The sequence below is a fragment of the Arabidopsis lyrata genome, assembly GCF_000004255.2.
Source record: "Arabidopsis lyrata subsp. lyrata unplaced genomic scaffold ARALYscaffold_7, whole genome shotgun sequence".
NCBI lineage: Eukaryota > Viridiplantae > Streptophyta > Magnoliopsida > Brassicales > Brassicaceae > Arabidopsis > Arabidopsis lyrata.
This window is the reverse complement of record NW_003302549.1, coordinates 14,194,786-14,208,977: the sequence shown is the minus strand read 5'-3', so window position 1 is coordinate 14,208,977 and position 14,192 is coordinate 14,194,786. Positions and strand designations below refer to the sequence as shown.

The window sequence follows — 14,192 nt, the reverse complement described above, 5'->3', positions numbered from 1 at the left end:
AAAATTTTTGGAGTCCCATTAAAATTAAAAAAAAAAATAACATCATAATTTTCACAATATTAAAAATTATAAAATAAAAATAAACAATTTAAACAAAACTATTATTATTTTTAAAAACATAGTATAATTATATCTTTTAAAAAATAATAACAACTTAACCCTTATAAAAAAAAAATTATTCATCAAATTTACTATTTTGCTCATATTTACAATAATTTATATGTATGTATAATAAAAAAAATATTGAAGTAGGGTTCCTTCAAAATGGGGTTTCATGACCATGTGTTCAGTGGATTTGAAAAGGAATTGATTTGTAGATCTAGGTAATTTATTCGACAGCTACCCTCACATGGAAGATTAATCAAATGGTAAAAATTTAGAGCAACAAAGCTATAGTTGACCCAAAAAAAGAGAAAAACTATTAGGCAACGGCAAAACCAGAACATTTCTTACAAAATCAACAGAGAAAGAAAATTGTTTCTCTGTTTTGTCTCAAATGGCTGAGCGAACTACCGATTTGGTCGTAGAAGTAGAACAACATCCGAGTTCTTCTGGCAGAACTATTTCCAGATCAGGCGAGACTTCCACTCCAGAACCTCGGAGACTGATACAGTTGGTAGCCCCAGCGCCGGAGAAAAAACTGAATCTTTTTGCCTTACGACTGGCTGTTCTTGAGAAGGTTTTTGTGTGTGACATTCCAATATTATTTGGTATATTGTTTTGTAATTTTGAGGTTAGAATTTTTGTTCTTAACCACAGATTGCTACACGGTTGGGATCTTTAGGATTCGTGTGGGCTACAGTTGTCCTTCTTGGTGGATTCGTTGGAAGTTTGGAGACATCAGATTTCTGGTTTGTTACTGTGATTCTTGTTGTCGAAGGATCTCGGACTTTCAGCAGAAGCCATGAGCTTGAACTGCCACATTCGTCTAAATACACAGTCTCTCGAATCAACTTGAGCAGCGTCTTCTATTGGCTCCAGATTGCTTCTGCTTTCGCCAGCATTGTTACCTCCATGTTCAAGCTCATCAAGCAAGACTATAGAAGCAACGACTTGAAACCCACCAATTTTTACTCTGCTTTGACTCTCTTCTACTCTATATCGCTTGCCGCGCCTCTTATCTTTCTTGTCGAGAAAGCTTACTGGGAATGGATGATCAACGTTTTCAATATTTTTGAAAAAGTGAGTCAAGAATGCGGTCTCGACAGACTTGGTGAAAAGATTCTTCTACGACGCCTACTCCAGATGTCTCCATGGGAACATCTTCGACGGCTTAAAGATTGGTATGGCCATTTTCGCCATGGAGATTTTGGTGTCGAATTCTCCTGATGAGCAACTCACTGGAGCAAACATTCTCTCTAGATTCTCGACCAACCAAGACTATTCTGTTGATACTCTGCAGAAGATTGGAACGAATCTCGAGATCGTAGAGCGGTTACTGGAGATGTTGAATTGGAGAAACCAGAATCAACAAGTTGTGAGAAGGTCAGCTGCTGAGATTCTCTCAAGATTAGCTAGTAAGAAGCAGAATTCTCTGAGAGTTGCGGGGATCCCTGGAGCGATTGAGTCCATATATTCTCTTTTACAGACCACAGGAGATTCAGGTCAAGCCATGGACGATCAATCAAATTTATGGACGTTGATCAGTCTTGGACTGCTGATTCTGAAAAGGCTAGCTCGAGATCATGATAACTGTGGCAAGATTGGGAAAACAAAAGGGTTACTTTCAAAGATCATTGACTTCACTTATGCTGATAAGATGCTGTTAGAGGAATCCGTTGCGAGACCTATTCAGATCATGCTTGTGAAACGGTCTTTGAAGCTGTTAAAGAACCTGGTGACCACGACTGGTGCAACGGGGAAGAACTTGAGGAGAGATATATCTGCCAATGTCTTCACAGTGAGCAACATTAGGGAAACATTACACCATGGGAAGAGTCAACCTGATTTGCAGAAGCTCGGTGCAGAGATCTTGACTTCCCTTGCATTTGACGAAGGTGCAGCCGAGAAAATTGGGGGCACAGGCGGGGTTTTGAAGGCACTTCTCTGCATATTCTTGAACAATGAGCTCCCAGTGGGTAAAAGTGGTGTGAGAGTCTCTGCTGGTGAATCTATAGCTATGCTAGCTCAAGGAAGTAAAAGCAATTGCCAACGGATCTTGAGATCAAATGTTCTTCAGAGACTCGTTGAGGCGTTGGACAACCCATTGATTCGGTTGAATGCAGCGAGAATCTTGCGGAATCTCTGCGCATATACAGCTCCTGATCAGTTCAATGAAAAGCTGAAGGAAGTTATTAAATCTGCAGGAGCAACAGTAATTCCTCTCATGTTCTTGATCCAGAAGAAATTGATTAGATTCATGAATCATCATCATCACTAATGTTATCTTCTCAAAGCAGGTTCTTATGGCAATCAAGTATGAAGAGGGAAAACCTCAAGAAGTTATGTTGGGATTAGCACCGCATATTCTGAAGTTAATGAGTACTCCTGAAGAATTGAGAGGGATATTCGAGGAAGCGGGAGTAACCGAGGAAGAACTAGCCAAGGCATTAACCAATATTCTCAAGAAATATGAACAGCCAGTTCCAAAGGTTCCAAGAATCAGGAGGTTTGCAATAGAGCTAACCATTGCAATGATGAAAGCTAATCCTGAGACGGTCAAGACTTTCCAAAACCTTGAAATGAAGAATGAATTAGAGACCGTCTTTGAGACCGCGGCTGAGCTTGAGAACTTTGATATATTCTCTGGCACGGTTGGTTTGGCAAGTCATGGCTCAACAATAAATGAACTCATTGAAGAAGCAATGCTGTTGTTGAGTTAGACTAAGAAATCACAGGCAACAAATTATAAGGTCATTGACTTTGTCTCAAACCCAAATTGTCTCTAATTCATTTTATTTGTCATCAAAGTGTCTTTAACAAAATTTTCAAATGGTCTATTTTTTTATGTTCTGCCTCCACAGAATTTGCTCTGCTTCACACTTAACGAAGGCAAACATGATCAAAATATGATTAATGGTATATTTGTAAGATGATCTCATTACATGTTCATAACAAGAGGATAAAAGGCCTTTTGTTCAAAAGACATGGAAGGAACAAATGCAGACGAAATTCCAACAATAGATGATTTCTTCTCTTGACAGATTTTTGCGAAGACACAACATACTATATGCATATGAACAAAATCATAGAAACCATAACCATAAGATAACTTGTCATGAAAAACCTTTAAAACATTTTAACTTTCCTTTCTATTTTGCACAAACCAAAACACATAACTTAATGGAATTATCTACCTTTGAAGAAGTTAAGATCCCATCGGCGTAATAACCCATCTAAAACGTTTCCTGATGTGCTACTACGTCCAACCACAGTCACTGTTGCCTTTGTACGAGCTGATAAATCAATGACGTCGTTTTTGTTCTGACTCGTTTTGGGTGAAGCACCAGGAACAAAAACATTTACAGGTCCTGGCAGAGAATCTGAAGTTTTAAATGGAACACTGGCTTCAGAAGATGATCGCGCATCATGGTTACATGGTGTTGGACCAGGAGCAGGAGCTGTCTCAGAATGTGCCAATTCTTGTTCTGTAGTAGAAGAAGCAGCATTACCTTCAGTGTTCTCTGTATTGGTGTTGGAGGGTTCTTTGTTCTGATGAGTTTCAACCTCCATGTCCTTCAGCGATTTCATCACCGCTTCCATCAACATCTGAGACCATTAAGAAATGTGAATAAACGAAGTTATAGAGCTTAGTCATAAAGAGGATTCAAAGTGCAAAATCCACTTTTTTTAACTCTCACCCTCTCTTCTTCCTCTGCATTAGATGGAAAATCTGCCAGCTCATCTACGTGAAACTCCACAAATTGATCATCATCTAAAGCTACCGCAAGATGAGGAGGATATGGATCTCCATTCGACAAATCAAAGCTGATCATATCAGAAGATGAACTACTGGAGACTTCATTATTCTCTTTTTCCTGAAATAAATCATCATATCAAGAAACATTGTCAATATTTTGCTCATCTCTTCATTTCTGTTTCTCTTCCACATACAATATTTTACATGTTCAGAAGTTGGTCACCCTGCAACTAGCGTCTCTACTATTGTTAATTGAAAAACCATCATATCATAAACATAAATCAAATAGCTTAGTAAATGACCAATGACCATACCCTTACCACAAACACAGTAATACAAAAAGATAAGAGAAACTGATCTTATACCTTGGTTTCTGATGATGATTGGTTAGATGGGTCATTGGAAGGAACCTGAGAGAAGTAACCAAGAAACCATTATGTTTCTAGGGAATCAGCACAACGGAAAAGTATACTTGACAAATGTAGTGAGCAAACTGTTTCTGGAAACTAGCATTATAAACTTGCAGAACGTAGTCACAAACTACCAACCTCTGTGCGACTCATAGGTCTTTTTAAGCGGACTTCATTTATAGCATCGGAGGTGCTTCCTGCAACTAAACCTGAAAATCAGTTAGAAAAGATGAACAATCTTTGAACGTTTTTGGCATGAGAAGCCTAAGGATACAATAACACCTGGAGTAAACATAGAGAAAAACCTGGATGACTTACTTTTCTGTGCTGAGGATTGTGGAGAACTTAGTTCTTGCATGGTGTTCCAACTGCCCTGAACATAAAACAGTTAACATCATTGACCGTTCTCGCTAAAGAGACAAGAACATCCCCAAAAACTAAAAATGCATCGCTGCAAGATTCATTACCTTGGAAAAGTAATCATCCATCGGGTCAAAAAATGTTGGCTTGACCACCTCTGGAGGTTGAAGAACGTTATGGAAAAAGATGTTTATTGAATCAAAGTAGAATGGTGGCCGTGGTGAATTGTGGTCTCCCTCGAATTTGATGATATTTTTGTCTCCCTGGCATAATCAAAAGCCAGAGGTTTAAAGGCTACATGGTCAAGGGTTTATCAAGAACTTATGAGAAGCTAGAGGAAGAAAAGTATAATATGAAGAACGTCTCCGTAGCATGGAAAACTTACTATGTATGCTTCATATATACGCTCTGAGTGATGAGGCTGAATAAAGTCATCGTCTATGGCATGTCCAAATAAAACAGGAACAAAGCAAGATTTCGCTACCTGCAGCATGAACGATAAAAATTTGAAAAAACGAGAAACAAAACATACATAACATATTGAATTTGATACATTTACTCATCAAGAAAATACATAAATGATCACCAAAAACAATGATGATGTTGCATGCTAGTGAATAGATTAGTTAATCATCTAAGTAATAAACTAGACAAAAAGAAAAACTAACAGAGAAAATGACCTTAATGGTGTTGAGATCCGTTATGTTAAAATTGGCTTTCTTCTGAACAGCTCTCCGCATATATTGTATTGCAAATTTTATCTGAATAAACATATTGAAAGAGCTTAATGTCGTATAACAAAAACAATGTGGAAATCTTGTCATATGCTGAACAAATCCCACGAGAAATAGACGCTACAAATTTACATTTACTTACAGTAAATTTTGGTAACCGGAACTTATATGTATCTACAAGTTCCATCATCAAATCAACCAAATCAGAGAACGGGCTGTCTAGAACCATCGCTGCAATAGAGGGATCCTCAGCTCCATACATCAAACTGGAAAATAAGTGTAGCAACAAAATGATTTCATAGTCCAGCAGAAAAAGAGAATGATTGTAGCAATCAAATTTTAAGTTACAGTGGTTGACGTGTGACATGTTGTAGCTATTGGCCATTGCCGATCATTTGGACAATGGAAAGATTCATGTTTTCATAGCTAAATAGACTACAAAAAGAATATCCCTCTCCACTAGTAAAGAAAAATGGGTTCACAAGATAAGTAAATCCTCGGTTGCTTACAAGATCCACTTCTAAAGTAGACAGTTCCATACAGTTAGTTGAAACTACATGCAAGACTGGAAATGAAAAGGCTCTTATTAAGTAATTCAACAAATGAAAGACTTAAAGGAACCTTGTGACAGCACCCATTGAACGACCCCATAAGCCAATCAGGGAGACATTTCCATCCGTGCGCAAATACTCAACCACAGCTTTCAGATCATCTTTCTGCAAGCATCAACGTCACGTTTAACAGTGATAAAAGAAGTGATTGCTCTCACAATTCAGGATTATGACTAATGAACCCAGCGATTGTGGGAAGGAAAACATTATCGTCAACTTGTTTAGTCGAAACAACTATAAGCTTAGGCCATAACATTTGACGAGGAGAAGAGGAATATATTGGGAAAAGATCAAAGAAGGACATACTTCGTTCCAACCCAATGTGACATACTCCCCGCCAGAGAGACCAGATCCCGAAAAGTCAAGGGTGAAAATCGTGATGTTTGAAGGAAGTAATACGATCGCAGCTTCACTGGCATCAGCTCTACATCCACTGAATAAGAACGAAGCCATTAATGATAAATATACTAAAAAAAACATTAAGCAATTATGAAAATTGGAAAACTTTTGTATTGCTGGTAAGCATAACAGTTTTTTCATTTCAAAGCATGGTTATCATAGTATCCTACCAGCTATCGCATCCGATAAAAGATGAGTTAGTAAACTTATATCACCAGTACCGCTCAAATCACATTCCAATAAATAAAATTTAGGATTACCTGTTTCCATGGCAGTATATTACACAAGGTAGAGGCCTATCTTCAGGACGCTCAACTGGCATGTAATGACTACACTGAAGGATATCTCCTCTGATGTTTTTAACCTGTCACAATACAAGTTCCACTATAACCTTAGGCGAAGAAAAAAAACAGAACCTTGAGATCTTTAAGGCAGTCCAAACCAGAGGCTGGAAAATAAGGAAATCACTCTGACCAACAGTGAACAACTGATGAAAACACATAACCATTGAATCACAACATGTTTGCTGGGATTCTCTACTCAGGAGTTCACAACAACAGAAAAATAAAAGCTTTACCTCTAAATCTTTCCTCTGATACCATCTTCCTTTAAGCAAGAACTCTTGTTCCAAGAGATCATGTTCCGGATTGTATTCAGCTCTGCATTCACACACCAGTTATATTCAAGAGAACAGGGTTTTCTTGAGGAAATGCAACCCTAAATATATTACTTCATGTACTTTAAAATCAGCAAAATCAACTCAAGACCAAGAACCAAAATCCAAAACTCAAATCTCAAACTCTAAACTTCCTATGAAACCCAATTCTACAACCTAGTATAGAGGAAAAAAATCCAAAATAGAAACATAAAACTCAAAACCTAAATTCCATAAATAAGTAAGTTTATTCAACTCATGAGAAAAAATCTTCACCTTGGAGGTCGAATAATGAAGTTAACAAGCTGCTCCATCTAGAATCAAAACAATCACCTTCTTCTTCTTCTTCTCATTCTTCCATATTTCTCAAGATTAGTCAAAAAAAATCAAATAAAACCTAAACAACAAAAGAGATTCAGACAGAACAAGAAAATGTAGCTATAAAAAAACCCTAAATTAAAGATCGAGCTGTTCCAGATGAAAGACAGTGAGATCGAAGGAGACGAAGAAAGACACAGAGAAAGAGAAATAAACAAAAGTAATACAAAACGGCTTTTTCGTTGTTGTTGTTGAAGGCTGAACTGTTTTTATATTTTGATTTTTTAAAAATATAAACCAAACTTTATACATTAGCCCCACATTTTTTGCCGCTTTTTACATTTATTATGGAATTTTGTTATTGGTATCGTATAATCATTAATCATTATTATTATTTCAAAGTTTTTTCAGTGATTAAAGCTGACATTGACCAAATTCTCTTTTAATTTTTTCGAAAAAAATCTCAAAACTCAATTAAGTTTTTTTAGTAGAGATCGTGCACGTTAATTGTCGTTTATAGGCTATTGTTTTATTTTTTAAAAACATATACGAGGTTAATTAAGAGATTAATTAAACATATGAGGTAAATTATTACAAGTACTAAATAAAGCTGTAATGTGGACTTGAGAATTTTCGACAACAAAGTGCATATCTGGCAGAGAGATTGTCACAGCACGAAAGATTTTTTTGTCGTTCTTGTAAGATTTGCTGGCACGTGTGGAATAGAAAACACACGAGTGAAAGCATCGTCGGTCTTTATGGCCCATTATGTATAATTTCCATTGGGCCGGACTAAGCCCATAAGTAAGCATCTCTGTTACAAGAAAACGGGAAACAGATCTGAACCGTTAAAATATTGGAAAAAGATCAGGACCGTTGATTTATTTATCTGCTGACAGATTCGTACCTTCGCGAATATCAATACCAAACCAATAGAAATATTCGTTCGCTGTCTTCTTCCTCTCAAATCGGCTACAGCCATTGCTCTCTTCTTTCGAAAAGCTAAAGCCTTTTCGTAATTTCTTCAAGTTTCTGCAGTGGGTTTTGTAGATTGAGGTGGGTTTGTGATTCTGGGTTAGTAAGAGAGTGGTGTATAAATCATGGATTCGGATCAAGGAAAGCTTTTTGTCGGTGGTGTTTCATGGGAAACTGATGAAGATAAGCTGAGAGAACATTTCAGTAACTATGGAGAGGTTTCGCAAGCTATTGTGATGAGAGACAAGCTCACAGGTAGACCTAGGGGTTTTGGGTTCGTTATCTTCTCGGATCCTTCTGTTCTCGATAGGGTTCTTCAAGACAAACACAACATTGATACTAGAGAGGTTATTATTGTTCTCTTGTAGCTCCATTTCTCTAATTGTGTTGGTTTTCTTGTTCTAAAGCTTTGCCCTTTTTTGCGTTTGGCTGTGTTGATTGAGAAAGAGAGTGAAAATTTGATTTTTTTTTGTTTGGTTTGCCAATTGCCCTAATGAGGTATTTTAAGGTCATCGAGATTTGTTTTGTTATGTTAATCATACACTCTATGAAGTGATAGAGAGCTTCGTATGGTCTATAGGGATAAGTAAAAACAGATGTATGTAATTGCTGTTGCGCTATTGTTCTTGATTTGGGTAAAGTATGATTCTTGGAGGTTTGTCCTGAGCTTTATTGATTTTGGTTGACGTTTAGGTTGATGTGAAGAGGGCCATGTCAAGAGAGGAGCAGCAAGTCTCTGGAAGAACTGGGAACCTTAATACATCTAGAAGTTCTGGAGGTGATTCTTTCAATAAAACCAAGAAGATCTTTGTTGGAGGCTTGCCACCTACTTTGACAGATGAAGAGTTTCGTCAGTATTTTGAAGTTTATGGTCCTGTGACTGATGTTGCAATCATGTATGACCAGGCTACTAACCGTCCTCGTGGGTTTGGATTTGTTTCCTTCGACTCTGAAGATGCGGTAGACCGTGTGTTGCACAAGACTTTCCATGATTTGAGTGGTAAGCAAGTTGAAGTTAAGCGTGCTCTTCCTAAAGATGCCAATCCTGGAGGTGGACGAGCAATGGGTGGTGGTGGTTACCAGGGTTATGGTGGTAATGAAAGCAATTATGATGGGCGTGTGGATTCCAATAGGTTTATGCAGCATCAAAATGTTGGAAATGGTTTACCATCTTATGGTTCTTCCGGTTATGGTGGTGGGTATGGAAATGGTAGTAATGGTACTGGATATGGTGGGTATGGAGGTTACACTGGTTCTGCTGGAGGTTATGGCGCTGGTGCTACTGCTGCATATGGAGCAACGAACATTCCAGGTGCCGGCTATGGAAGTAGTTCTGGAGTTGCCCCGAGAAACTCATGGGACACTCCAGCTCCTAGTGGTTATGGGAACCCAGGCTATGGGAGTGGTGCTGCTCATAGTGGATATGGGGTTCCTGGTGCAGCTCCTCCTGCGCAGTCACCATCTGGCTATAGTAACCAAGGCTACGGATATGGAGGGTACAGTGGAAGTGATTCTGGTTATGGAAATCAAGCTGCATATGGTGTGGTTGGAGGGCGTCCTAGTGGTGGTGGTTCAAACAACCCTGGTAGTGGTGGCTACATGGGAGGGGGTTATGGTGATGGATCTTGGCGATCTGACCCTTCACAAGGTTATGGTGGTGGGTACAATGATGGTCAGGGTCGACAAGGCCAGTAGTGACTATTTAAGGGGATTATCACCACCCTGGTTTTTGGATCCTTTTCAAGAAGAATTTGGCTCAAATCAAAGGTTCCTCGACTTCATAACGGGTTGGACTGCTTGAATCTCTTTATAAGCATGTGCTATCTATTACAATAAGTCACTTCTATTTAAGTTATTTTTCGGTTGAGTGTACTTTTGAGTTTTGGCGGAGTTATTATAACTACAGGCTTTGCTGTTTTCGTATTATGTTTGTCGTCCTAGTATTCTTGCCGGATTGGTTGTTTTTGATTGTGTTATCTTGGTTTTGGCCCTGATGGATATAACTTAAGCAGGGAATAATGCTTCATGGTACTTGATTAAGAAAGCAGATGGTGAGCAGAACTCGATGGAGGTGAGAGTCAACCGCTGAATGTATGGTTTGAGTAGAAAGTAGAGGTAGTTGGTTCACTTAGTGGTAGCATTGAGAGGAAGGTGTAGAAAATAGTGAGAGTGTAGCTTTGAGAAAGGGCATAATCATTTTGCGTCATGTGTTGGTACAGGACTTATCGAGGGGTGCTTGAGTTCTTAGGTGGAGCAACGACTCATCGAGGTTGAATTCGAGGTCTGTTTCTACTCGGAGTTGAGGTAAGCGCTTGAAGAACGAAGAGTCAAGTTGTTATCAGTATGTGGTTTCAGTATGTGAGCTACTACTTAGGTTCTTTTGTGAGGGATGAGATTGAAGAGAATGAAACAAACTTAAATAGGCACATACTGTAGAAGCACAAAGGCACCCACATTGTTAAAATTATCTTAGGAGATTGTGGTTTGATCCATAGTGATGGATATTAGATACCAAGTTCTCATAATTATAGAAACTAGTGGAAACACAATAGTACAAAGCTTATCTTGGAATGGGAAATACAAAGCTAATTTAATTTATTCAGAAGTAGTTGTTTTAACCATCTTGTTTACGTCAGACATCCATGCAATGCAACTACAATTTTCTTCTCATTCAGCTCAGTGGTGTCCAAACCAGCCACCACCAAAGGCCCATCCTTTACCTTTTCCAGTGCCGCCTCCAATCCCACCACCTTTGCCTATTCCGCCGCCAAAGCCCCATCCTTTACCTTTTCCAAAGCCGCCTCCAATCCCACCACCTTTGCCGATTCCCCCGCCAAAGCCTCCACCTTTACCTATGCCACCTCCAAAACCACCGCCTTTGCCTATTCCGTGGCCGAAAATGCCTCCACCTTTACCTATGCCACCTCCAAAACCACCGCCTTTGCCTATCCCGCCTGCGATTCCACCTCCTTTGCCAAATCCACCACCAAGACCGCCTCCAAAGCCCTTTCCACCGCCTATGAAGGTCTTCTCCTCTTCATTTTTTCCAAAGGTCACACCTTCTCTCGCAGCCACAAAAACACTGAACCATAACAAAGCCAAGAGAGCAGCTCCGTTTACGAGACGCCCCATCTCTTTTTGATATTTGTATGTCTTAAGTTATGTTTGTTTTTTGCATAAGCCAAGCGACCAGCTCCGTTTATAAAGGCGATCGAGTAGCCAATTAATTACACCAACCCTTATTCAAAAATTATTTAAATAAATATTTGCACATTGCTTCAACTACTAACTAACTGACCTATATTACGTTTTAACTTCCAACTTCGTAATTGATTTTACGTTTTCATATCTTACCCATCACATCTTTACTCTTACCATGACTCCATCGACGCATTTTCTAGTCTATAAGACTACAGCTCCATACGAGCTTTAAGTTTTCATTTTGGTACACAAGTATAACTTTCTCGAAATCATTTTTATTTATGTTTCTTGAATGATCAGGATGATAAACTATAGTTTAATTATGTCAATGGGCAACGTTTAATGGTTTTTAGTTAATTTGGTGGTTATATCTATGTACGTAGACGTTTAATCTAAAGTTCTCTGTAAAGAGAAACATTTATTAGGTTTACAACGAATATCTAATAGCTACTATATGTAGATAAAAAATGTTACAGAGAATTGATTAAAATTGTTAAGTGTGTTCCTCAAATAGCTACTAAAATGTGGTTAGAGTTAAGTAACTACTTCAAATATGAGTAAGTGAAGTAAAAGCAGCCTGTTTGTTAGTTTGTTTTTGATAATCCGACTCCTACTAGTTCTTTAATTTTTATAGGTGGGAGTTTAGTACTTGATAATTTAGTACAAAGTACAAAATAAATATTATAAATTTTAAAGAAAATTATTTCTTTATCGCAAGTTTTATGTTAGAAATTTGGGATCCAAGTTTTGAAATTTTGCATTTGGTATAGTAATTTTCATAGATTGTCCCTTAAAAAGATAGCACTAATCATCTATAATATTGAAGTTTTTATGAAATCAGTTTTATTACAAAAATGCGTAATTTTCTTTAGGCTCCAAAACTCAAGACAGGCTTCTACGTGACAATATCCTATCCCATGCACCATTGCATTGACTGTTTGAGGATGAGTTAAAGAGTGAAAACTAGAAAATGCATTGAATTTGAATTATTGATATAATGGACTTGTCTTCTTCTTCAGGAGATAATGTTCGCCCAAGCCTTTTCGTTTTTCCGACCACCTTTGACCTTCCTCCTCCTTGCTTCTCCCTCTCAGCGTCTTCCTTTCCTCCTCTTTTCTCTGTTTTCCCGGTCGGTTTTTGCTCTGCTTTCCTAGGTGTCCTCTTTACCTAGAGTTATGACTCTGGTTTTGGTCTTATCCGACGAAAACTGTGCTGTCTCCTCTGATGTGGTTCCCAATTAACAATCAAGTATCTTCTTCTTGTTTGAAAACAAAGATTTTAGTCCTCCTTGACCTTTTCCTGCAAAAGCAGAGACTTTTTAAGCTCATTACTAGCGTCTAGCAGAGCTTCTAAAATTTCTTTCTTCTCCCCCCGACATCGACCTCACGCCGTTGGCCGGAAATTTCTCTATGGCTCCTAAGAAGAAGCGGAGGAAGCCTCTGCGTGGGGTGATTCCCGGTTCTTCCAAGTTCGCCCGTTTGACCTCTCGTGTTGCCTCTAGTTCTGGAAAGCAGCCTCCCTCCGATGGTATCTCCGATGGCCTCGAGCTTCCTCCTTGCTCGTCGGAGCTTGCCCCTGACTCCACTCCTCCAATCGCGGTGGCTCCTGGACTCGTTCTGGCCGCAGATTTGGCATCGGGTCCACCCTCCGGCGATACTATCTCTTCTCCTCTGCGGAAGTTCTCTGCGATGGCGCATGACCCTTCGTGCTTGGAGGAAATCGGCTGCCCTACTCAATATGTTTCTGGAGCTCCGCTTGTGTTCTTTCCCGATGTAAACATACAAGCTGCGAAGGAGGAATTTAAAGACTTCGTCTTCGCTCATCAATCTTTATTTTGTAGATCGGAAGTCATTCTCTTCCGATATGGAGATCATCAAATTTATCCCCACCGCGGCCGTGACATTACAGATCTGTTACAGTTGCTCTTTTCCTGCCACCGTGATAAATCTCTCCGGATCAGCGACACGCTCCGACACCCTATCGCTGCCACACCAACCTTGTCTCTCTTTGATCCAACATGGCTAACCCTAATCACTTCCTCCTTCAAGGAGAGAGTCTCCTCTGGCTCAGCCACTAAATTTCTCTTGACGGTTATCACGACCATTGATGGTCCCTTCTCAGCCTTCATGGCTGAAGATTGGTGTCTGTGGAAGCTCTCCCTTTCACCCCCTTTCCACCGGTTGACTCGTATACTGGTGAGAATAGTGTTGGCTTCGTGTCTCCTTCACCTAGGTGAAACGTTATCCACCGTACAACCACCGAGCCTCACCTCCGAGTTTTGCCGTCGCTCCGTTTCCGCTATGACCAAGTTAGGTCAACAAAGTATCGAATTAGGAAATCTGCGAGCAAACCGGGTTTGGGCTTGGCCCATTTACGTTTTTATTCGGGTCTGTTTAGGCTTAGAAAATTGTATGGGCTTCAAGCCTGTTTGGTCCGCCAAAATTAAAATGATATTTGTTTGGTTCATAATTTTTTGGACTTGGATTTTTTTCTTTTTAAAGTCCAAATGTATTATCCGAAAAATAACATTTTCCTCCTTTTTCTAGGGAGAGTATTTTTTCAATTATTAGTACGGTGGGTTTTTACTCTTCCTCCGGAACAAAAATATGAAGATTCTATCATGGAATTGTCAAGGGGCGGGTGCACAACTTACTACCCGTCGACTGGAAG

At 39.2% G+C, this 14,192-nt stretch overlaps 4 protein-coding genes across 9 annotated transcripts; 2 read left to right on the top strand and 2 right to left on the bottom strand.

Moving 5' to 3' along the window:
* The first annotated feature begins 412 nt into the window (after positions 1-412).
* Positions 413-2,947, top strand: LOC9304369. Its single transcript, XM_021019344.1, is given in 4 exon segments — positions 413-679; positions 760-1,214; positions 1,216-2,314; positions 2,400-2,947. Coding segments are annotated over 4 exon segments (2,160 nt in total). The 5' UTR covers positions 413-496; the 3' UTR covers positions 2,823-2,947.
* A 238-nt stretch (positions 2,948-3,185) lies between these two features.
* Positions 3,186-7,590, bottom strand: LOC9306395. 2 transcript variants are annotated; one of them, XM_002868250.2, is made up of 14 exons: positions 7,305-7,590; positions 6,951-7,032; positions 6,634-6,737; positions 6,281-6,407; positions 5,985-6,079; positions 5,506-5,629; positions 5,310-5,390; positions 5,015-5,113; positions 4,737-4,892; positions 4,588-4,642; positions 4,408-4,478; positions 4,225-4,269; positions 3,801-3,977; positions 3,186-3,708 (listed from the first exon to the last, which is right to left on the bottom strand). In XM_002868250.2, the coding sequence occupies exons 1-14, from the start codon at positions 7,340-7,342 to the stop codon at positions 3,289-3,291; spliced, it is 1,674 nt and encodes a 557-aa protein (XP_002868296.1). In that variant the 5' UTR covers positions 7,343-7,590; the 3' UTR covers positions 3,186-3,288. The 2 variants fall into 2 exon arrangements, with proteins under 2 accessions (XP_002868296.1, XP_020875004.1); XM_021019345.1 differs by having other exon boundaries at positions 4,408-4,472.
* A 686-nt stretch (positions 7,591-8,276) lies between these two features.
* LOC9304368 (heterogeneous nuclear ribonucleoprotein 1) lies at positions 8,277-10,917 on the top strand. 5 transcript variants are annotated; one of them, XR_002330569.1, is made up of 4 exons: positions 8,277-8,668; positions 9,015-10,108; positions 10,334-10,392; positions 10,541-10,917. XR_002330569.1 is itself a non-coding variant. In XM_021018770.1 (2 exons), exons 1-2 carry the CDS (start codon positions 8,447-8,449, stop codon positions 10,014-10,016), a joined length of 1,224 nt encoding a protein of 407 aa, XP_020874429.1. In that variant the 5' UTR covers positions 8,277-8,446; the 3' UTR covers positions 10,017-10,289. The 5 variants fall into 5 exon arrangements, 1 of the variants encoding a protein (XP_020874429.1); XR_002330571.1 differs by having other exon boundaries at positions 10,334-10,412; XR_002330570.1 differs by having other exon boundaries at positions 10,334-10,436.
* Positions 10,900-11,520, bottom strand: LOC9306394 (glycine-rich protein 5). Its single transcript, XM_021018771.1, has one exon. It carries the CDS (start codon positions 11,451-11,453, stop codon positions 10,998-11,000), a length of 456 nt encoding a protein of 151 aa, XP_020874430.1. The 5' UTR covers positions 11,454-11,520; the 3' UTR covers positions 10,900-10,997.
* Between the last annotated feature and the right edge of the window lie 2,672 nt (positions 11,521-14,192).

What these genes read in the sequence shown, in the direction of transcription:
- LOC9304368 (XM_021018770.1), top strand. Translation starts at nt 8,447, where the DNA reads ATGGATTCGGATCAAGGAAAGCTTTTTGTCGGTGGTGTTTCATGGGAA. An exon ending in ACAACATTGATACTAGAGAG is followed by an intron (nt 8,669 to 9,014) that starts GTTATTATTGTT and finishes GTTGACGTTTAG; the next exon opens with GTTGATGTGAAGAGGGCCAT.
- LOC9306395 (XM_002868250.2), bottom strand. Translation starts at nt 7,342, where the DNA reads ATGGAGCAGCTTGTTAACTTCATTATTCGACCTCCAAG. An exon ending in TCAATGGGTGCTGTCACAAG is followed by an intron (nt 5,630 to 5,984) that starts GTTCCTTTAAGT and finishes CTTATTTTCCAG; the next exon opens with TTTGATGTATGGAGCTGAGG. An exon ending in TGGATGATTACTTTTCCAAG is followed by an intron (nt 4,643 to 4,736) that starts GTAATGAATCTT and finishes TTTTATGTTCAG; the next exon opens with GGCAGTTGGAACACCATGCA.
- LOC9306394 (XM_021018771.1), bottom strand. Translation starts at nt 11,453, where the DNA reads ATGGGGCGTCTCGTAAACGGAGCTGCTCTCTTGGCTTTGTTATGGTTC.